At 39.8% G+C, this 24,453-nt stretch overlaps 1 protein-coding gene across 2 annotated transcripts; it reads left to right on the plus strand.

The window, feature by feature from the left end:
• Window positions 1–868: 868 nt before the first annotated feature.
• Window positions 869–24,241, plus strand: drd3 (dopamine receptor D3). 2 transcript variants are annotated; one of them, NM_001292751.1, is given in 9 exon segments: window positions 907–1,448; window positions 1,946–2,060; window positions 4,019–4,317; window positions 5,839–5,948; window positions 11,192–11,328; window positions 13,164–13,366; window positions 14,341–14,424; window positions 19,286–19,613; window positions 23,856–24,237. In NM_001292751.1, coding segments are annotated over 7 exon segments (1,344 nt in total). In that variant the 5' UTR covers window positions 907–1,448; window positions 1,946–2,060; window positions 4,019–4,044; the 3' UTR covers window positions 24,065–24,237.
• Window positions 24,242–24,453: the final 212 nt, after the last annotated feature.

Below are 24,453 nucleotides of genomic sequence, written 5' to 3' on the forward strand. Positions count from 1 at the left end.
ATGTCCCACAAACAGTCGTAGATTGAAAATGACCAATTTATTATTGTTTTTGGTTTTGGAGGGATTATTATTAGGCGTGTGGAGTAAGGAAACTTGCCCAAGGTTTCGCCCTCTGCCTGGAATTGAACTCAGGTCTCTCACTTGCAAAGCGAGTGCTCTAACCACTGAGCTACAGGACTCCACAGTACCTCATCAATTTGAATATCTCAAAGAACTTCAAACAATACTTTCAAAGAAATACTTTGAAACGTGGTAACTGATGTATAAGCAAATAAATACACACCTCAACAGAACGAACAGAACCTTGGTTTATTATCTCAAGTCCTTATATGGGGCTTGAACCCACACCTTTCTGACCTGGATGTGAGAGTCCTGCTAACTAAAACTGAGAGTGACACCTAATTGCTTTATATACTGATCATACTTGATAACAAATTACTGGTCTTTTAATCTTATCTACAGTGCTTGTATTTTTTCCCATGCTCCAATGCCGAGCGCTATCTTAAACACACAATAGAACCTCAATTAACTGATTACTGAATTTTTTTCTTTAAACTATGTCAACATCACAGAGTACTGGTTTGAAAATCCATAGAGCCCAACAGTACTGGTTAATATATTGTATAGTTAATGGTAAAACATCTCTAGATTAATGGATGCCTTTGTATCTAATTTGGTTGGTTCAGTCCTGACAGTAGTTACCTCTGGATCAAGCTAGTAACCCTTCTCGTGTTGTGAAGCCCACAAAATACAATCAATCACTTTCCAGTATATCCTGTGAAGTGCTATGAAATGTCTCGACAAAATGATAAGGCTTTATATCGAATCCAAGGATGATTATTAATAAAAAAAATTCAAGAATTGACGAAAATAAGATGAGTACATCAATAGCACGTCAATATTAATCTTAATTCTTAAAACTATTTATCTTTAAAATAGGATTTAGTGGTGAGTCACACTCTCTTTAAGGTTCCCTTTGTGATTGTTTGTGTGGCTTGATCTGTCCCTGTGTGCTCTCAGTTCAGCCTTGTGGTTTCTGTAGTTCAGCATTTGTGGATTATTGAGAGCATTCTCTGTCTCTCTCTTTCGCTTGCTTTTCTCCCCTACTGTCGAGCACTGGGCTGTTTCTTTGGAAACCCCCAGAGGACTTTAATAGCTTGGTCACAGACTGTTTGCAGGGAGAGGTCCACACTGTCAGTGCTGAGACATATGAAGCTGACATCCACTGACAGTGCATCCAATTGCTGGGGATCAACACTCATTGGACATACAGTACTTTATTTCCTTGCTGTCTGGATGCACTCATCAGATTTGGTTCCAAAGTAACAATATAGTAGAGACCTCAGTGTTTCCAGTGTGGCTCTGACATGAAGCCAATTGAAATCTGAGCAAGTTATTACTGACTTCTCGTTTGAGCTCGGCGACTGAAGGGGACAAGGTCTTTGCAGGTGAGGAGCTGAGCTTTGCTTTTTATTGTGATCCGCTCGCACATGACGAGAGGGGATTTTAAAGAAACCATTTCTAGTGTTAACCATTATTTCATTGTTTTCAATTTTCCAAACGTTGTTCTCCTTTGTTCTCATTCATTTCAATAGTTTCCAGGTTTTTTTAAGATTGAAAACAATTGAGGATATAACAAAATATATTTCCTTTCATTGCTTGACTTGTAGAAATGTCAGCAATTTTATTTTCAATAATTTTGTTTTCGAAGCAGATTGAGGGAGATAGAAACCAGTGTACGTTCAAATCGTTGTCAGTGACAATTGACTTGTTTATACAGAGATAATGGGACTGTTTAACCAGGAGAAATTGAACAAATTCAAATAGAGGGTTTAGCATGGTATCAGTTGAAGTGTTGAAGCGTTAAGCAAGTGAGTGTATAGCTGTTTGTTCACTTATAATTATTATTATTATTAATAATCCTACACCCACCCTTCATCATCAGCTTCAGTAACATGCTGCATGTACATCAGTAACAGTGCTGAAGCACCTCTTGGATCCCTGTGGCACAATAGCCTTGAAGTACTGCCAATCATCGCAAGAACTGTCTCTGTGGATAGGTAACATTCCTTCAGATGCATAATACAGTCCTTTTACTTTAACATTTTTAAAATTGATATTACCGTGATTGTTCAACAGGAGCATTTCTATTAATCTTATGTGTCAGAAACAGCTTACCCCTCGAAGGATGTTTTAGTTTGTTGCATAATAATAATAATAATTCTTGAATGTGATGTAGCTCTTTATCGCATCCTTGAGACATCTCAAAGCACTTCACAGAATGTGTTGTAGGTGGACTGACAGTATAGAAAGAATTGCATTTTTATGTTACCTTTCACTTAAAATATTTCAAAGTGCTGTGATACCTGAGGCAATCACTATCAAGTGCAGTGATACCTGAGCAAAATAGCCTTTAATTAGTACCAATCATCTTAAGAACCGATCTCTGTGAATTGGGAACATTCCTGTTGTTTCTGAAGGCAAACAGAGCATCTATTTTGCACGCAGAAACTTCCACACACATTCATGAGATGAGTAAAAAATTTAGAAAAATTTGGCATAGGCAACAGGACAAACAATCTATTTTCAAATAAAGTTACAGAATATTTAATATCCAGTTGAAGAACAACCACAATATAGGATTTAAATCAAAGTAAACACCTCCAATAAAACAGCACTCTTTCCAAAACTGCCCTGGAGTGTTCGTCTAATTGGCGACTTTATAATAATAATAATCCTTGATTTGATATAATGCTATTTATGTCTTCTAGACGTCTCAAAGCGCTTCACAGAATATACTGTAAAGTGAATTGATTGTACATTTGTAGGCGAAACACGACAGCCAGTTACGCACATCAGTGTCCCACAAACAGTCGTGGATTAAAGTGACCAATTTATTATTGGTTTTTTTTTACCCCTATTTGACCCAAGGCAAGAGTGCAATGAACTAAGCCAATTGGATACACAGCTGAAACACTTTACTCAGGAATACAGAAGATAACAATCCTGTTTTTTTTCCTTATTGTGGTGCAAATTTTAATTTAGGACAAACTGCATATAAAATAAAAATAGAGGCATGTGTGAAATATTGATTGACCTACAGGTCGATCAGAAACAAAAGGAATGATGGGTACTGTTAAAGGATTTTTTTATATGGTTAAAAAAAGAATAAGGCCAGAACAACAACAAAAATACATGAGGAATATATGAAATACTAAAATGTTGGGTTGTTTTACAATTGTGTAAATGGTTGTGTAACTGTGTAAAGGGTTGTGTAGATATAAAAGGGTAATACAGTTTATATGTGTAATTGCTGGATGTGTGAAAGTTGTATGGGTACAAAGTAGTATCGATATAAATGGTAGAATTGGTTTAAAAGGCAGGACAGATGTAACAAATTGTATAGAAGTAAAAATAGTATAAATAAAGAGCATTATATATTTTGTAGGCAATCACCTAAAAAAAAAGTCACTACACTTACAGTAAATCCTATGAAGCACTTTGAGACCACCTTCCAACATGAAAGGCACTTTATCAAATGCAAGACTTAATATATATTTAAATAGTATTATATATAAACACTGGTATTTATGTGAAGATAGTTTTGATGTAAATGATAATATAGGTATAAGCAGTAATTTAGGTGCAAATGTGTATGGGGTAAATGGTAGTATAGGTGTGTAAGTACGAATGGTGGTCTAGAAGTAAAGGGTGTACAGATGTAAATGATAGTTCAGGTGGAAGTGGTCATACAGGTGTAAATGGTAATAAAGCTAGAAAGGAAATACTCAATTTGGAAGAACATGATTTAATAAAACACTCAGAACCTTCACAGGATTGAACTTTGACTCGGATCTCTTAGTAACATTTTTCATAATCTATAATAAAATAATCCTTGCATTTGATATAGCGTTTTTTCACGTCTTCTAGACGTCTCAAAGCTACTAGTTATTGGAGCACTTCTACAGTAATAGAATGGATAAAAGTATTGAGGTAATTCTCTTTATTTTCCCTCCAGAATCCTGGCATCTATGAATCCTCCTGATGGCTACCCTTGGGATAGTTGTTAGCTTTGCCAATCTTACAGATCCATTCCTTGGATGGTCTAATTCAACGGATCTCAAACCTCCACGCAACTATTATGCTCTATTTTTTTCCCTGCTCATCTTTGTGATTGTTTTTGGGAATGTTCTGGTGTGTCTTGCAGTGCTCAGGGAAAAGACTTTGCAAACAACCACAAACTATCTTGTGGTCAGCTTGGCAGTGGCAGACCTGCTGGTTGCAACCCTGGTGATGCCATGGGTAGTGTACTTGGAGGTAAAGATACTTTTTATTATTTATACTGTTATTACTTGTATTATTATTTTGTCCACAAAATACAATCACTACACTTTACAGTATATTCCGTGAACCGCTTTGAAACAAATTGTTCCAATATGCAAAGTCAGCAACAAAAAATGATTCCCTTCATTAATTAAATTAAATTGTTCACAAAGAGCCCCATCTATCGCAAACCAAAACTCAAATGGGTAGGAACTTATTAACTGGATAAGTACCATGAAGCTAGGTTTAAGATTTCAGTCGTTGGCCATATGCTTCTAGCCTCATCTCTTGCCAAATGCACAAAAACAATAACAATTACTTGCATTTATATAGTGCCCTCCAAGCCGGGCGGCATCTCAGAACACTAAACAATGGTACAGCCAAAGGTCAACCCAGGGGGAGGGGGAAGGTGATTGTAAGCGCGGTCGAAGAGGAAGGTCTTCAGGCGTGACCTGAAGATGGGGAAGGAGAAGTGGTCGAGGGAGGGAGTTCCAAAGTTTTGGGGTGTAGTAGCTGAAGGCACGGCCACCGATGGTGGAGCAGAGGATTCGGGGGATGCAGAGGAGGCTGGACCCAGTATAGCGGAGGCTGGTGGGTCTGCTGTGAGGAGAGAGAAGGTTAGAGAGATAGGGGATGCCAAGGAATGGAGGGAGTTAAATACTAGAGTGAGGATCTTGAAGTTGATCCGCTCTGTGACAGGGAGCCAGTGGAGTTTGGCAACGACTGGAGTAATCGGGGTACGAAGTTTAGTGTGGGAGAGAATGCAGAGTTTTGAATGAGCTGAATTTTGTGAATAGCGGTGGAGGGGAAACTGGCGAGGAGGGCGTTAGAGTAGTCCAGCCGAGAGGTGACAAAGGCATGAACAAGGGTTTCAGCAGCTTTTGGGGTGAGGTATTGTCGGAGACGGGCAATGTGGCGGAGGTGGAAGAAAGCGGTGCTGGTTAGGGACCTCATGTGGGGTAGGAAGGATAACTTAGAATCGAATCTAATGCTTAATATACCAATACTTTTACTTCTCAAAAGAATTGTTTGCAGAACACCTTATAGCCATATTACACAGGGACAGGAGGAACACGGGAAATGAAATAAGCCATTTGGCCCACCAAAACCACTCTTTAATTCTATTTCCTGGCCTTTTCCAATAATAATAATAATAATAATAATAATCCTTGCATTTGATATATCGCTTTTCACGTCGGGAGGACGTCCCAAAGCGCTTCACAGAACACACTGTAAAGTGAATTGACTGTATATTTGTGGGCGAACGCGGCAGCCAATTGCGCACAGCAATGTCCCACAAACAGTCGTAGATTGAAAATGAACAATTTAATTATTGTTTTTTATTATTATAATCACCTTGTTCGAGAATCCAGTTTACAAATACTGCAAATTAGGTTCCATTGTTGGATTATACTTTGAATACAAGTAGATTTGTATGCCTTCATTCTTTTTTTCTCTATCTTGTTGTTGAGGTAAAACCTATAAAAAGAAATTACAAATTTTCTTTCCCACCAGGTGGTTGGAAATTGGATGTTCAGTCGAACAAGCTGCAACGTTTTTGTGACACTTGATGTCATGATGTGTACAGCAAGTATTTTAAACCTCTGTGCCATCAGTATTGACAGGTAAGTCTGTCGTTTCACACTTTTTCATACTTTGGGATATCCTCCTGATGTGATAGGCATGTGTTGCTGTTTCAGTTTGTTCAAAGATATTCAAGATATTCAAATTATTGAAGAATACAGTTGCTGTCATAATAGAAAAAGCAATAGAACTTGTTTCATCATAGCTTGGTCATTTATATGATTACAAGATCACAAAGCAATTATGGATGAATAAAACTTTGTGATCTCATCTATCCATAATATTCAGTCTGCCATATAATCATCCAGTTTTTTTCCTAGCAATCAATTCCATTTTTTTAATTTTTGAAGTCAAACTAAAGGCTCTGTAGTTGCCAGGTATGGTTCTGTAACCTTTTTCTTGACTAGGAAACCACATTTACCTGTTTCCAACTTGTCCGAACCTCACCAGTATTTGTTGACTCCCTCAAAATGTCTGTCAGTGTTTCATAAATTTCCTGTCCTGTTTCTCTAAGTACCCTGGATACAGTTCATCCTTCCTGGAGGATTAGTTGGTGTCTAGCCCATTGAGCCTGTCTAGAATCTCAGCTTTGTTAATATTAAAGCCCTAGAGATTAGGCATTGAATATTGGATGGCAACTATTTTCAGTTTCTTCCTTGATAAGATTCTTCAAGAGGAAGTCATTTACTATCTCTTATTTGTTCTCTTTTTCATTTTCTGTGTCTTTCTTTTGCATTTCACTGAACTAGGTTATGAACAATATTTTTTATATAACAAATTGTACTTAACCTCCAGATTTTGGAAGTGTTTAAATTCTATTCATTGTTTACCGGTTAATCCATTTCCAGTTTGTAATGTTTGTGAGAGAAAAACCTCCATTGTCCTCTGTATCCCAATGATATTTTACCGATGCAGCAAAACTAAAAACAATTGGTCATTTATTTCATGGCTGTTTGGGCTGCTGCATTTTGCCCACAACATTCACAGTGAATCCATTTTACAGTATATCCTGTGAAGCGCTTTGAGACATGTCAACAATGTGATAAGGTGATATATCAAATGCAAGAATTATTATTATTGTCCAAAGTTTCAGCACTGAAATTGAATAACATTTCAGTATTGTAAAAACAGTTTTTAACTCTAAACTTTCTCAGGTTCTGGGGTAATTGAGTGCTATTCTGACTCAATTTGCAGCATTCTTTCTTGCCTTTGGGTGAGAGTGGGAAGTAATTTTAAGCATGTCAATGTAGTGCAAGACTACATCCTGACTCAGTGTGTCAGGGAGCCCTCAAGGGCTTTTCTGTGTTAGTTCTCGTTAGTAACCCGGACACTATTGAGGGAATAGAAATAGTTGATCCACGTGGTAACAGTCAATTTAACCCGGGAGACAGCACAAGAATGTGACCAAACTCTATTGGGTATCCTTTAAAAACATTATATAGAGCATGCAGGATAAGTGCACACTCAAATGCAGTAAGGCCAAATTAAACAAAATTAAACAAAAATAGATCAATAGGAAAATAAAAACATAAAAGAAAAAATGGAAATTTACAAAGCTTTTAGGAAGAAAGGAGAGGGAAACAGTTGGACTAAATACAAGATTGTACTGCAAAAGGTAAAAAAAATCAAGGGAGCTGAGAATTTGAAAGGCACATAGTAGCAAATCCTAAACCTAATTCCAAAAAGTTATTTCAATCTTATAACAGTAAGGGAATAGACCGGGAAGAATCTAAAACCCTAAGGAACCAAATGGGAGTTCAAAAAACAGAGTAAACAGTACATAGCAAACATATCGATTGATTACATCCTGTACTGGGATCCTTCTTATTCTTTGAATACTTTAATGATTTGCATTGACAACCTCAGGGCATTGCAGTTGAATTTGCAGATGACACAAAGATATGAGGAACTGTGGAATTAGAGGAGGCAGGAGAAATCTTATAAAGAGAGTCAAATAGAGTATGCACATAGGCTGATGACTGGAAAATGAAGTTAAATACAGATAAATGCAGTTACTGTATGTAGAAAGTAAGAATACAAGGCACATGTACTGAATGGATGCCAAAGCAGAAGCTGAAAGACAACTAGAGGTGTTGGTTGACTGATCGTACCCCATGTCCAAGCAGTGTGAGGTAACAATAAACAAGGCAAACACGATGATGTCCTATGTTGCCAAATTGAGTTCAGATCCCCAGACATCCTGCTCAAGCTGTACAGTGCTCTTACTCAAGCTGCAGCTGGGCTACTCTGTACAGTTCTGGTCACCACAACAGAAGGGGCTACCTAAACCCTAGAGGCAGTGTAGAGGAAAGCAAAGATATATTAGCAATGATTAGACAAGCTATAGCTCTTCAATCTTAAAAAGAGAGAGGACATTTTACACAGGTGTATATGATTTCAAAATGGAATTGAGAATGTGAACTCAGAACAATACTTGCAGATGTGCCAAGATAGTAGAATAAGAGGTACAGCTTTAACAACAACAACAACAATAAGATTCCATTTATAGAGCGCCTTTCACGTCGGGAGGTTGCAAAGGGAAATTTCAGTACAGACACCACAATGTATTTATTTACCCGGGGAGTAAACTGATTATCAGTTTATAGGGTGAGGCCAGAAATGCTAGATCCATTAAAGAAACAACTTGATGCTGCAATGGGAAGACAGCAGGTGAGTATTCTGGGAGAATGAGATCAAATGGGCTGAAGGGCTTTCAATCATCCAAACCTCTCATGATCTTGTGAATGTTGGGGGATTTGAGATCAATATAAGGATCTAAACGCATAATCTAAAACTAACACTCCATTGCAACAAAAACAACAATATAGCACCCTTCATGACAGATATTGTATAGGAGAGTGCTGCATTTTTGAAATTGCCATAAAAAAAAGCTAAAAATGGAGAGACAGCGCAAATTGAGTAAAAAAAGAAAGGGAACAGTGTAGAGATAAAAATAGAATTAATAGAAAAAGAGAGGGTAAAGTTACACAAATTATATATTCTTCCTGATCTGACCAAAATGGAAGATGTCGGTTTTGGAAATTAGATATTTTCAACATTTGCAATGCCATTATGACACACGATCAGATCAGATACATAGTTAAGCAGTGAGAACGATATGGTAAAGGAAGCTCCAGCTGGGCCAGGCTTGAATTTCAACCCTCAATAGACTTAAAAGGGAACTATATACTTTAGTCATTTGTTCCAAAAAGGAGCCATCTGCTGCACCAGAAGCAGGAAAGATATTGAAATAAAAAGTGAGCCAGTGAAGACATTTTATTTTCCATTTTACAGTGAAAAGTTAATAAAAATATTGAATGTAATCTTATGCCTTATCACATTGAAATGTCTCGGAGCACTTCAGTGTTTTTTTGTTAAGTGTATGACTGGGTAAAGTTATACCACTATTACTCTGAAGTCTACATTACAAAGCCCATGGTATTTACTGCAGGTTCCAGCAATGGAAAAAGTAAGTTTAACTTTTCAAAACATAGGAAGCCAAACAAGCAGAGGTAAGATTTGCATTGTACGTACCTTGGCTCTGCCTTGCTAGGATTCATTGCAGCTACACCTTCTCCAATGTTTATAATAAAAATAATTCTTGCATTTGATATAGTGCCTTATCACAATCTTGAGACGTCTGAAAGTGCTTCACAGAATATACTGTAAAGTGGATTGACTGTGTATTTTGTGAGCAAAACGTTTCTCCTTTCTCACCACTGTGGTATGCTTCTGCTATTAAATCCACACTACTCAGAGTAAATGATGCTTAGCGGGTGCCTGCATTTGTTTCCAGTTCAACTTTGCAACCAACATTTTCACCTTTAAAATTTATTTTCAAAGTGGCACACATAATAACAAGTTAGAAAAATATTTGGAACCTTTCTTTAGTGCTTCTTGGTAATGTCAGACAATGGCGCCTCCTGCCAGTTGCTGAAGGTGGTCCACCACCATTTTATCAAACTGCCTTCTTTCAGTAAGCATGAGATCATTTCCAAATAAAATCACTCCGCTATCCACTTCTATCTCCACTAAAACCTGCATTACAACATTGCTGAACCAAAACCCCCTCAGTTCTTGTTCCACCAGATAACATCTACTTTAAACTTTAAATACCATTTGATAAATGGTATTTGCTGCGCTGTTGGACATGAATATTTCTAACAAATTCCCAATATTTAGAGTGCACGTTGTTCAGGATTTGTTACTTCATTTACTCCATTTTCGTTTCCCACACTCCCATTTTTTTTCCGGCAGCTCATTCTATCCACCAGATAGCAATGGCACATTTGGTGGTAGATGTAAGAGATATTGAGCTGCTGCAATATCTGACTTGGAGAAATCAACTTCATAGCCTCATTGATTTTCTCATACCATTGACAACACTGCAGCTCTGTGAATGCCAGTAATATTCTCACTACATGCCAAGTGTTTCACAAGCTAGAATAACAGCTGCCTTGCAAGTGACTTAAATTTTTCGCATATGAGGAGCCATTCCTCTCTGCCATGAAATGTCAGATTATTCAGTTTATGTAGAAACTCCTGTATTGTTAGTGCCATCTGAAATCAAAATCGGGACACTCACTGTGCTGATCACTGAGAATATAGCCATTCAGCCCTTCAACCCTATTCCTTTCACAAACTATGTAAAAATGCATCCTCTCACACTCCATGGCTGTTTGAGGGACATTGTTATGTGCAAATTGCCTGCCGCATTTGGCTTCAAAATGCACAGTCACTACACATTACAGTAAATTATGTGAAGTACTTTGAGACATCCTCCCATTGTGAAAACTGCTTATTACTTATTATTATAGCTCAGTGGTTAGAACACTTGCTTTGCAAACGAGAGACCTGGGTTCGATTCCCACCAGGGCGAAACCTTGGGCAAGTTTCCTTATTCCACACACCTAATAATAATCCCTCAAGAAAAAAATAATAATTTGGTCACTTCAATCCACGACTGTTTGTGGGATACTGCTGTGCGCAATTGGCTGCCGCATTTCACCCAGAAATATACAATCAATTCACTTTACAGTATATTCTGTGAAGCGCTTTGAGACATCTAGAAGACCTGAAAAGCGCTATATCAAATGCAAGGATTATTATTATTAGTCTTATGAGGAAAAGTTCTGCATCAGTGCTCACCGATGCCCAAAACCTTCCCAAAGCTTTTTTTTAAAAAACATGTTGAACGTTACGTGTGGCTCATGGATAAACTCTACATTCAGATAAGTTAGAGTCAGAAATGTCTGTATAAGATCATGTTTGCTCTTGTTTTAAGGTACACAGCTGTGGTAATGCCGGTACAATATAACACCAGTTACTTCTCCAGGACACGGGTGACTCTAATGATCTGTGGTGTATGGATATTGGCGTTCGCAGTTTCTTGTCCTCTTCTGTTTGGTTTCAATACGACAGGTAAAAAAGATCTTAATTTGTTCTGGAAACATTCTTTGTAAGTGTGTATAAAAGTGTTTAGGGGAAAAGACAGGAGAATGGGATGAAAGATCAGCTCTTTCAGCAAGGCAGCCACCACATGCTCAATGAGCCGAATTGCCTCCTTCTGTGCTGTGATTTTCTATGATTCTGTGATAACAAAATAAATTTGAGTGTCAATATTTAGGTCAGTGTGACCTGATTCAAAGTGTACTGATCACCAAAACCAAAGCATGTGGTAATATTCAACACAGGGAAAACAACAAGGTGTGTGTTAGCCTGGCTCAGTTGGTAGCGCTCTCATCTATGAGTTTGAAAATTGTGAATTCAAGCCCCAAATCGGGACCTGGAACTCAATAGGCTATGATGCTATTACAGTGCACCACTGGAGGTGTGCTGTATTGTTGGAAGTCCTTCGGATGAGATGTTAATATGAGATCCCAGGTTCCTGTTCAAGTGGATGTTAAAGATCCCATGGCACGACTCAAAAAAAGAAGGGAGTATTGCCACTTTAGCTACACATTGAGAAGTATTAATAATCTTTACATTTGGTATATACATTTGGTTATCTGGTGGCATGTGTCATATAATGTGACAATATTCATTGTTAATAATTCTCACTGATAGTATCATATCACCAAATTTTATGATTAATTATAACTATTAACTAGTCCATTGTCATGAAGTTTCTCTGTCCAAACCCCCACACCCACACCAAAACAACAGTTTGCCATGAAGCCATTCTGAAATTGTTGCTGCCATCACCGGATTTAGGCAGATTAACGTAGAGTTAACTAGGTGCGTCACTGAAACCCCACATTTCCTCAGTGTTGCAATACTCAAGCTTAAATGTGGGGGAAGATTAAGAAAATTTAAAAAGCTTATGATTTTTCTCAGGGGCATGTGAAACATCAGATTTATATAAAGAATTATGGTAATCCTTAGAAGATGTGTTTATGACCTCAGGACAAAGTTGCTCCTACAGTTATTTCAATGGCCACAACTCCAAGCTGAATAGCCTGCCCTTCAAAGTGACGGGCTTGTGTTGGCATCCACGAATTCCCCCACACTGAACTCTTTGTTAGTTGTCATAGGACTCAAGCTATTTTCTCATTGCAAGAAGATTAAAATAATTATAGGATTGACAACTTCAGGGTTTGGTCTCAATCAATATGAAACTATTCCTGGGCAATAAGAGCTAAGGCTTCACTGTACTTCAGATGATTAAGGCACAGATTAAATTAAATGTAAAAGCAAGATAGAATTGGAAGACACCATTCTGGGATATTCAACATCCCAAATATTATATTATTCAAAAAAACTGCAGTTTTTAATAAATATTGAAATGTCTGATAAATATTGTGGGTGTAAACAAATACTGGAGATAGTTATTGAACATCACATACTTTAGCCTAGTGTTCCTTAATAGTTAATAGTTTGAGGACAGATTAGGGAAAGATTTTCCATACCCACCTCTTTCTACAGGTTGTCTAGCAAACTACAGATAAAATAGCCGCCAAGATTTTTGGAGAATCTCTAAGGATTAATTTATATATATGAATTTATGTCGCACCATTCACATTTCAAGACAGATGTAGATAGCTATTTGTTAGGTCAAGGTATTAAGGGATATATGGGGCAAGGGCAGTTAACTGGACTTAAATTATAAATCTGCCATGATTTTATAAAATATAAAATATAAAATAGCCTACTCCTGTTTCTATGTTCCCTTCATGTAGGTAGCATTATGGAGCACTTAATTCTGGTTACATGGTACTAAAAGAATAATACGATTTTTTTATTATATCATTTTGCAGATGACCCACAGTTATGTTCCATATCCAATCCAGACTTTGTCGTGTATTCATCCATAGTATCCTTCTACCTGCCATTTTTTGTTACACTGCTGGTTTATGCACGTATTTATGTGGTACTAAAGAGGAGGAGGAAACGAATCAACTCAAGGCAAAATAGCAACGCTATGAGTCCAGAGAATTTCATTCAGACCAAAGTACTACAGGTAAATAATGATAATAATAATAATCCTTGCATTTGATATAGCACCTTATCATGTCTTTGAGACGTCTTAAAGTGCTTCACAGAATATACTGCAAATTGTAGTGACTATATATTTTTTGTGGGCGTAACGCAGCAGCCAATTGTGCACAGCAGTGTTCCATAAACAGTTGTGGATTGAATGACTGAATTATGAATGACCAAACAAACCTCAAGTGTTTATAAGTTGCTGCGATACTAAGTTGATTCTGGAGTGGTGCAAAAAACTGGGGTGGACTGTCACCCATTCTTTCCCATGCTTGCCAGGGGATAGCTCCTAAATAAGAAGAAAGTGGTAAATTGTGGGATTAAATAAAAACAAAAACAAAAGAAACAAATAAAACTCCTGCTATTTGTTTTACAAATGTAAGCTTTAGGTTGTCACCAGAACAGTTTAGTTCTGAATCGTTGCAAGAGAGTCCCACATTCCATGGAGCCTTTATTCATAGGACACATTAAGGAAAACATTCCCACAAACACTTATTTCCATCAGTTTTCCAGCAAGCTAGTTATAAAATAGGACCAAGATTATTGGAGAATCCCTGAGGATACATTTTAAGATCCTTGCGCTTGTCTTCAAAATCACTCCACAGGCTTGCTCCACCCTACCCTCCCCATGCAATCTTTTGCATTCTGATCCACACTTTCTACTTTTCCAAACTGCTTGCTTCTCGCACCCTTCACTCCACCACTGGTTGCTAGTAAACTGTATGCAAATACATTGTTTATAGAGGGAATTACAGGTGCATTTAAATATGTAATTTACAATAAAAAGGATTATAGGTGATTCTGTTACATTGCACAAATTAGACCCGATATCTGGTTATGTCACCAAAATGAAATAACATAATATTACTGGCTTCACAGTTATATAAATTCATGACTGGCACATAGAGATATTGCTTGTTTATTTGTGTTAATTTGCTCTTTTTAATCTAGGAGAAGTGGATGAATGTGAATCAAATCAAAACTGTAACAACAGAAGAACAGCATAATACCTTGTCCCTGCTGAAAGCTCAAAGTGTGAGTAGCCAGGTGTTTTCATATTGTTCACACTGAATATGTGGCAAAGTGAATATTGGCAAAAGAAGCAGTAAACATGTTTCTGCAATAGCAGGGTGTCCATTAGCAGAGGTGGAGAAAGGAAAAAAACTATGTGATTATTGATCACTGAAGGCTTCCAGTCAATATGCAACTGCTGTCAACAAAGCAAATCAAATACTAGAGTGAAGAACAATTTTTTTTCAATAGCACCATAATGGCAAATTTCTCAGTGTGCTTCATGGTAATTAACTTCAGGTGCAGCACACTATATTTTTGTAAGTAACACAGAATCCATTTTTCACACACTGATATTTCACAAACTGCTATGTGGTGAATGATCTAATTATCTTTTGACAAGGAGAAAATCCCTTCTGTTTTCAAAGGTATCATTAATCAGAAGAACAGGCAATTGTCTCATATCTTCAACAATCCAGCAATACCCAGCACTGCACTGATGTGTCATCTTAGACTATGAGCTCAAGATTTTTAAAAATTAAAGGGATTAAGGGATATGGGGATAGGGCGGGTAAATGGAATTAGGTTAGTAGATCAGCCATGATCTTATTAAATGGTGGGCAGGCTCAAGGGGCCGAATGGCCTACTCCTGCTCCTATTTCTTATGTTTCTAATGTTTCTTATGTCCCTTCATGGGCTTGTATCCACAACCTTCAGAGACACTAGTACTAGCAACTGAGCCAAGCTGACACTGAGCAAGCTTGTACTTCAGATTGTATCGTTTCGCTCGTAACATCCGCACATCCTCACATCCGCACCACAACTGGCACCGCCTTCCATCACCTCCGGAACATCGCCAGACTACGGCATTACCTCACCCCTCATGCTGCTGAAACCCTGGTCCACGCCTTTGTCACCTCAAGGCTGGACTATGGGAACTCTCTCGTCGGCCTTCCCGCCACCTCCCTCCACAAGCTGCAGGTCATTCAGAACTCTGCAGCTCGTGTACTGTCCCGCACCAGGCTTCGGGACCACATCACTCCCACCCTCGCTCGCCTCCACTGGCTCCCCATCCCCCAGAGGATTGATTTCAAGATCCTCATCCTCACCTACAAGGCCATTCACGGCCTTGCTCCCTCCTACCTCTCCAACCTACTATCCCCCTACCTACCTGCCCGTACCCTCCGTTCCTCTGGCTCTGGTCTGCTCCACGTCCCCCACCCCAACCGCCCTACCATCGGTGGTCGGGCCTTCAGCCTCTCAGCCCCCAGGCTCTGGAACTCCATCCCCCAGTGCCTTCGCCTTGCTTCCTCCCTTTCCTCCTTCAAGGCCGGTCTCAAAACCTTTCTCTTTGACCGTGCCTTCAGCTCCCCTCTCGACTCTCTTCCCCCTCCTCGCTCCCTCCCTTCCCTCCCCCTGACCATTTCCCCCCTCCTTGCTCCCTCCCTTCCCTCCCCTCACCATTTCCCCCTCCTCGCTCCCTCCCTTCCCTCCCCTCACCCTGACCATTTCCCCCCTGCTCGGGTCATGACCCAACTGTGCAGCGCCTTGGGACGTCCTCCTGACGTGAAAGGCGCTTTATAAATGGAATCTTGTTGTTGTAACATATACGGTCAATCCACTTTACAGTATGTTCTGTGAAGTGCTTTGAGACGTCTCAGTGATATGCTAACGGGCTATCTCAAATGCAAGGATTATTACTATCATAACCTCAAGGACATGAGACTGAAAGCCGAAATAACTTATTTTATCTTTGAATAGATCAGTGGCGAGTCCCTATTTGGAACTATATATGGAGTTATATGGAGGCAGGAGTTTGATTCAGCACACAATAGTATACTGTATATGTAAAAAAAAATTCACCCAAATAATTGAAATTTTAAAATTCATGATATACCTGTTTAGCTGTTTGCCCATAACTATATGCACAAGCCTGAAACTGGCCTCAACTATAACTATATGCCCATAACTATATGCACAAGCCTGAAACTGGCCTCACTGGAATACCAGCATTCCAGCAATTCCCAACAAATATTGTCTCCGGCAATGTGCTTGCTCCAAAATAAATTCTGATTTTTACCAAATGTACCCAGTTTCTTTTGGGGAGGAGAAAATGTTAGGTTTTCATTTTGTGAGTTACAAAACAACTTTAATGGCCCTTTAGTATCTGGGATTGTGTAACCAAGATAATGGCTGGTTTACCTCTCACTGTTGATTTAAATGGTTGAAGTGTTGATATATAATCTATTCTGTATTTTAGCTTTGTTGACATAAATGTAAATAGATTTAGCCCTAACTTCTGTTTTTTTAGTGAGCAAGATACAGATAGCTTTGACTGGGAGTCATTCTGCTCAGTGAAGTAGAAGAATGCTGAGGCAACAGCCAATGGCCCTGTTCATACTGGAATCCAAATGGTGGCGTTGTTCTAATAGAAGCTGTTAAAATAATTCTTCCATCCAGTAACATTTCCTCCGTCCCTCACCTTCACTTTTTCCCTCTCCTTTTCCCCTACCTAATGGGTAGCATTTCTCCCGCGAAACACGCATTCAAATTCACTTTACAATATATCCTGCAAAGGGCTTTGAGACATCTCGGCAACGTGATAAGGCACCCTATTAATTGCAAGGATTATTATTATCTAGGTGAGTTGTACACAGAATTTTTGATCCCCCCCAAAACAAAAGTGAAGCTAACGCTAAAGTTCGAAGTGGAGTCCAAAAATATGTAATGCCAAGCTGCTGGAATGGGTATATTTCAGGGCAGATTGTTCAAAGTTGTTTTGCTTGCATTATATGTTGCAGTAAGACCTGATGACATGGTGCAGAACAGTACAGTAGTAGCATTGCGAAATGCACAATTGACAGTGTAATAGTCAATTCTCATTGTTATTGCATCAATGTAGCGTTTGCTACAAATTGAGGTTTGCGTGGGAATTCATCTGGAAAATATGGAGGTTTTGATACCTATGTTATAATAATAATAATAATCCTTGCATTTGATATAGCGCTTTTCACGTCGGGAGGACATCCCAAAGCGCTTCACAGAACACACTGTAAAGTGAATTGACTGTATATTTGTGGGCGAACGCGGCAGCCAATTGCACACAGCAATGTCCCACAAACAGTTGTAGATTGAAAATGACCAATTTATTATTGTTTTTGGTTTTGGAGGGATTATTATTAGGCTCTGTGTGGAGTAAGGAAACTTGCCCAAGGTTACGCCCTGCCTGGAATTGAACTCAGGTCTCTCGCTTGCAAAGCGAGTGCTCTAACCACTGAGCTACAGGACTCCGTAGCCTTGTATCCTGCTGTATGTTGTATCCTGCTCTCATTCTGATCTAGAGAGGCTGAATGCTTCTACAATTCTCATTTCACACAGTTGTGGAATATTCTTAGTTTCAGTCTTAAATTGGAAACTGGTTCTCAGAAAGAACCTGATATGAAAATTCAGGTGTTATTGGAGAATTTTCTACAATTCTGTGTAATTTAAAATGTTATGACTAAGAGGTCTAAGCTAAGACTGGGTGGAATCTCAGGCCCTAGTTGTGGGAACAAAAGAAATCTTTCAGCACAACTTTATAATAGCATTTCCTATTTCACAAGAATTACATAGACTGTATAACACAGCATCAAGCATCAGTAGTATGTACTGGTGTTTATACTTCACGTAAATCTCCACCCATCCTAATTACGCCTCCCTAGCCTCCCTCCATACTCCTCTTTTGCCTTCTTCCTTCGTGTATGCATTGAATTTCTTTTTAAAAGCCTAATTGCTTTCTGGTTCATCCATGGCTTCTGGCAGTATGTTCCACTTTCTCACCACCCTGTAAAGACATAATGAAAAATTGCTATGTTTACCCTTATAGGAACATCAGTCTCATGTGCATTGATCTGTTTCCTGAAAAAAAGGCAAGGGTCTGGTCTCTCATGTAAAATAAACCAGCTGACATTTCAATAATTTTTTGTGTTATTCTGTCGGGCTTAAGGCAAATTCAAAGGAACCATTTTCCATAATATATCACTTTGTGTCAGGTTTTAATTCAGAAAACATCCTTCAACAACAACAATACTTGGAAATAGCAGGGAAATGGTATCTGCTATTGCAGTCAGTATATTGCATTCCATGGAAAGGATTGCATTGTATCAATCCAAAATAAACAATTATTTGATTAGTAAGTTACTGTCCATCAGCATAAGTTCCCAACTGCCTGCCTGATGTTAAAGGTCCCACAGAACTATTCATTAAGTGAAGGGAGTTTTTTCCAATGTTCTGAACAATAATAATAATAATAATAATCCTTGCATTTGATATAGCGCTTTTCACGTCGGGAGGACGTCCCAAAGCACTTCACAGAACACACTGCAAAGTGAATTGACTGTATATTTGTGAGCGAACGCGGCAGCCAATTGCGCACAGCAGTGTCCCACAAACAGTTGTAGATTGAAAATGACCAATTTATTATTGTTTTTTGGTTTTTCGGAGGGATTATTATTAGGCGTGTGGAGTAAGGAAACTTGCCCAAGGTTTCGCCCTGCCTGGAATTGAACTCAGGTCTCTCGCTTGCAAAGTGAGTGCTCTAACCACTGAGCTACAGGACTCCAAATAACTATAAATAACTCCAAATAACCCCTCAGATAAAGCAGGTCATTCACCTCATGGTTGTTTGCTGTGCAAAAATTAGTTGCTGCATTCAGCCTCAAAATAGACAATCACTGTACTTCACAGCTTTGAGACTTCCTTTAGATGTAAAGATGCTATAACAAATGTAAACATTATCACAGTATTGTTTTTTAACATATTTCAGAGCTTTAGAGCTGCAAATACAAGTTTTTTTTCAATAATTATATACAAACTGTGTAAATTCTGATTATTTCATTACTATCAGGATATCCAAGAAGACTGTTTTCATGCAACCTTACATCCATTCACTTGCCTGAAATTGAACAAGCAGAAGGACCTTTCTTCAAAGACTGAGACAATAACTCCAGTTGAGATACCAAATTATTACAGTGTCAGCCAAACTTCAATTGCAAAAACAGAGAATGGAATTGCGGAAACAGAGAGAAAGAGCAATTGTGCAATGGTAAGACATGCTTCCGAAGTGAAACAATTACCTGGTGGAAAAACCAGGACCTCGCTGAAACCCATATTGATGCGCAGAAGTCTGCAACTTAGAGAAAGAAAAGCAACTCGCATGTTGGCAATTGTTCTGGGTAAGTTTTGAGACAGTTGTTTCCTATCTTAAAACACTTAGCAGATAGCATTCCACAATGGTACCCCGCATAAAGTACACAATATAAATACAAATCATTGTAATTGACAAGCAAGTTCTTTTAATGAGAGGGCATAAATCCTGTATAGCCTTGGGGCCTCCATTGTTACAGATTCCACAGTCCTGGAACGTATGAAACTTCAAAATATTTAGCCTAGTCTTTAAGGTATTTGTTGATTGCATTTAGTTATATGCTGTTTACTGAGATCACAGTAAGGTATAAGAACAGAGGACGTGAACCGAGCATTGAACTAGCATCAAAACCGACCCAGGGAGTTGCTTGTGCTAAGACTGCAATTCCCTTCAGCCAGTTTCCAATAATAAACAGACATAAAAGATTTGATATAAATGATTTTTTATAACATTTTTATAGTGAAGTTGTGTTCGTTAAGTTAGAGCTATGAACACTCGTACACTGTGACAGCATCACACACTCTATAGATAGAGTACAGCTCTCTCCAATGTTCACATCAGTTACAGTCTTCAAGCAGTACCTCCTGCACCAGTGTGACAATTTCCACTTCCTGTACTAATCAAACTGGGACATTCCCAAGTGAAATTGTCAATTTAATGCCAAATTAATGTTCAATTTGTACTGTAAGCCCACCCCACCATGAACTGAGTTAAGTCTACAAACAGAATCCTTGCGGTCACAGAAGAGATTTCAATGCATCATCAACAACAAATTACATTTGTATGGCCCTTTCATCTCAGGAGGATGTCCAAAAACGCTGGATAGTCAGGGATTTGCACCCAAGCTGGGGGTTGGGATCAGGAGGGGTGGAGGACACTGAGTGTGGTTTTATGAGGGTGACCGAAGGCGCAGTCAAAGAGGAGGGGCTTGAAGGAGACAAAGTTTCAAAAGGTGGGGGTAGAGAAGCTGAAGGCCTGACCACCGATGGCGGGGTGGGCCAGTGGGGGCGACATGAAGCCGGCCATAGTCCGCTGAGTGAAGGGAGCGGATAGGTCAGTATGGAGTTAGCAGGTCACAGAGGTAGGGAGGAGCAATGCCTTGGAGGGCTTTGAAAATAAGGATTTCAAAGTGAGGACGAGGATTTTGAACTCTATCCTCTGGGGGATGGGGAGCACTGGAGCCAGCCGAAGGCAGTGGCGATGGGGTCACAGAGCTTAGTGCGGAAGAGCACATGAGTTGCAGAGTTCTGAATAATCTGCAACTTGCGGAGGGAAGAGTTGGGAAGACCGACAAGCGGGGAGTTAGCATTATCAAGCCTGGATGTGATGAATGCGTGGATGAGGATCTCGGCGCTCTGAGAGGAGAGGCAGTGGCGGAGCCAGGTGATGTTGTGGAGGTGGGGAAGGCAGAACAGGTCATGGCACGAATGTCGTATTTGAAAGACAGTTGAGGGTCAAACAAGATTCCAAACCAGCCACTGGCCCAGTGAGGGGGAGTGCGCATAACTAATGGTGGAGGTGCGAGTGCCTGGGGTGTGGAGGCACTGACAGGATCCAAGGAAGAGGGCTGGCATTCTACTGGAGGAAATTAGCTCTCATCCAGGACTTCATGTCTGACAGTCAGGACAGTCTAGGTTAGGTTAAAAAAAACTCCTGTGCCCCTATTTCAAAGAACATTTAGGAGTTTGGGCAGTTTTCATGTTTATTATCCCTCCCTCATCACTCCAAAATATTCAGTTAATTGACTACTCACTTAACTTATTGTCTATGGGATGTTGGTACCACTGATGAGCTACATGTTTGCCCACATTGCAAATTATTCTCATTTTGTGAAACACTTTGAGACGTTCTTTCATTAAAAGGTTTTATGTAAATGTAAGTTATTTTCTAGCAGTCGACTGCATTATTCATTACAATTGCAGTGACTACATCAACATAGTTAATCCTTCAGTGCAGTCACCAACACATGATAACCATGTGAAGCGTCCCACCCATTGATAACTTCAAGGCATCTGCCATTACCAAATCCTGGGTAAACAAATGAAACTCCTCTGTAATTGAACATTATATATTTTAAAAAATATAATGAAGATGTAGATGTGATGCCCAGACAGTATTACCTTTGTTAGGATTCAATTAGAAACTACTTGAGTTTTATCTATTGACCAAAAGCCCTCAATGAGATTGCTTCTGGTATACTTTATAACGGAACAAAAGGAGATCACTGTTCTTTGGAACTGTGATTTAATGGGTTACTGATGGTAACACATTATTCCCAGTCCAGATCACATCAAGGACAAACTCCAAAATCAGGAATGAGGTTTTTAATAGTTCCAATGTGATATGGAGCGACAACCACCTGGGAATTCAGCCAGAGTAAATAATGTTGAAGACCTTCTCCTGATCTTTGCCAAACGTACCCTATTGTGAATCAAATGGAAGAACACATCTGTGGGCATCATTCGAATGGGACATAACTCATCCGTGGTCTGTTGAAAGCTCCCGAACAGTCTTGTGTACAACCATGGAGCATTTTACCATGTTTGTCTGATTTGGTTCCCCAGGTGATATCAGCCTTATTTCTTCAGCGTTATTTAGTTTGGTTCAAACACCAGTTATACTGCACGATTCACCAAGAATCACCACCAAATAGGGGTGATTCACTACAAATGTTGCGGCACACATCTAATATTTAGAACAACAACATACAACAATAAGATTACATTTGTATAGCGCCTTTCACATTGGGAGGTCGTCCCAAGGTGCTGGACAGAGTACAGCATTTTAGACCCGAGCTGGGATTGGGGGGGGAAGGGAGGAGAGGGAAGGGACGAAGAAGGCATGGTCGAAGAAGAGGGTCAAGGCAGGACTTGAAGGAGGCTAAGGAGGGGGCGAGCAGAGTGACTGGGGGATGGAATTCCAGAGGTTGGGGCAGAGTGGCTGAAAGCTCTCCCGCCAATGGTGGGGCGGGTGGATCGGGGGATGTAGAGCAGGCCAGAGCCGGCTGAGTGGAGGGAACGGGCGGGTTGGTAGGGGGTTAGGAGGTCGCAGAGGTAGGGTGGGGCGAGGCCATGGAGGGCTTTGTATGTAAGGACCAGGATCTTGAACTGGATCCTCTGAAGGATAGGGGGCCAATGGAGTCAGGCGAGAGTGAGGGAGATGGGGTCACGGAGTTTGGTGTGGGAGAGGACACAGGCTGCAGAGTTCTGGATTTTCTGCAGCCTGTGGAGGGAGGAGTTGGGAAGGCCGACAAACAGCGGTTTTCATAGTCGAGCCTGGAGGTGATGAAGGCATGAACAAGAGTTTCAGCGGCCTGAGGAGTGAGGTAGTGGCGGAGTTGGGTGATGTTATGGAGGTGAGGGAAGGCAGAGCGGGTCATGGCTTGAATGTGGGGGAGAAAAGACAGTTGAGGGTCGAACAAGACACCCGGTTCCTGACTGGCGGTGAGTTGTAGTGTGCAACCATGGGGGTTGATGTTGCCAGAGCCTGAGGTGCTGAGGCGCTGGTGTGAGCCAATCAGGAGGGCCTCAGTCTTGTTCACGTTCAACTGTAGGAAATTTGCCCTCATCCAGGACTTGATGTCCGACAGACAGTCTGTCAGGACAGCAGTGGTCCTGGAGTTGAGGGTGGAGGCAGAAAGAGTTGGGTGTTATCCGCATACATGTGGAAGTTGACCGCATGTCTGCGTCTGATGTCACCGAGGGGGAGCATGTAGACAGTATTGCAATAGTAGTGGTTGTGTGTTGTAGAACGATGGTAATAATTACGTACTGTAGAATACAATATCCTCATTCAAGTGAAAGTATTGCTAGTGAGTTTGCTGTAGCAACAGACATACCTACATACAACAACAACAACTTGGATTTATATAGCGCCCTCCACGCCGGACGGAGTCTCAGAGCGCTTGTATGGAATAGCTACATATTCTACAGAATTGTTACTAGATTGGCAATCTTACTTGACTGGGTACAAAGATGTGAAATATAGAATAATTCACACTGTGGGGTGGCGGGTGATCTTATCAAAATGGGCTGGTGCACATAGTTGAGGAGAAGACAGAGATTTTATTTTACACTTGCAGGGTATCTTTGTACATCACATATGGTATACAGCAACATGGTATACAGCTAACATGTGATATACAGCTTACATTATTGTTAGGTATAAAATAATATAGAATTAGATGTATTGAGAGGGACTTGCAGATAAAACAGGGAACTTTACTCTGCATGGAATTTGATGTATTACTGTATTATTCGTTTCCTTCTAGGTGTATTCCTGATATGCTGGTTGCCGTTTTTTATCATACATATACTGAATACCCACTGCAAGCAATGTTATATATCCCCAGAACTCTACAGTGCTTCTACCTGGCTTGGATATGTCAACAGTGCAGTCAATCCCATCATATACACCACCTTCAATACTGAGTTCAGGAGAGCTTTCCTTAGGATTTTGACCTGCCGATTGAGGCCATAATAATGCAGGATTGTGGAGTAGGAATTTAATGTGCATGTCCATTTCATCTTCCCTGAACCCCACAGGAAATGTGTTGGTATAAAAGAAGTCCATTCCATATTGTATTGGTAGAATTGTTCTCTTAAGATTTTGGTCGTGTATTTTGTCATTATCAATAAAATTGTTCCAGGTTTAATATTTTATGTCTGTTTGCTTTTTATTTAGAATAATCCTGTCAGTTTTCTGTTGAAATATTTGCCTCAAGATGTTCGTACTCTGGCAATTGTTCCCTTTCCCCTGTGCAGTACTAAACGCAGACAGCTACTTGTTTGTGCTCCATCCAGGTGCAATGCCCAGCTTGAGATCTGCTTCCTGGCATCACAACAGCTGAAATGAAGTGACAGTATGAG

The sequence above is a fragment of the Callorhinchus milii genome, unplaced genomic scaffold, assembly GCF_018977255.1.
Source record: "Callorhinchus milii isolate IMCB2004 unplaced genomic scaffold, IMCB_Cmil_1.0 Scaffold4, whole genome shotgun sequence".
Classification (NCBI taxonomy): domain Eukaryota; kingdom Metazoa; phylum Chordata; class Chondrichthyes; order Chimaeriformes; family Callorhinchidae; genus Callorhinchus; species Callorhinchus milii.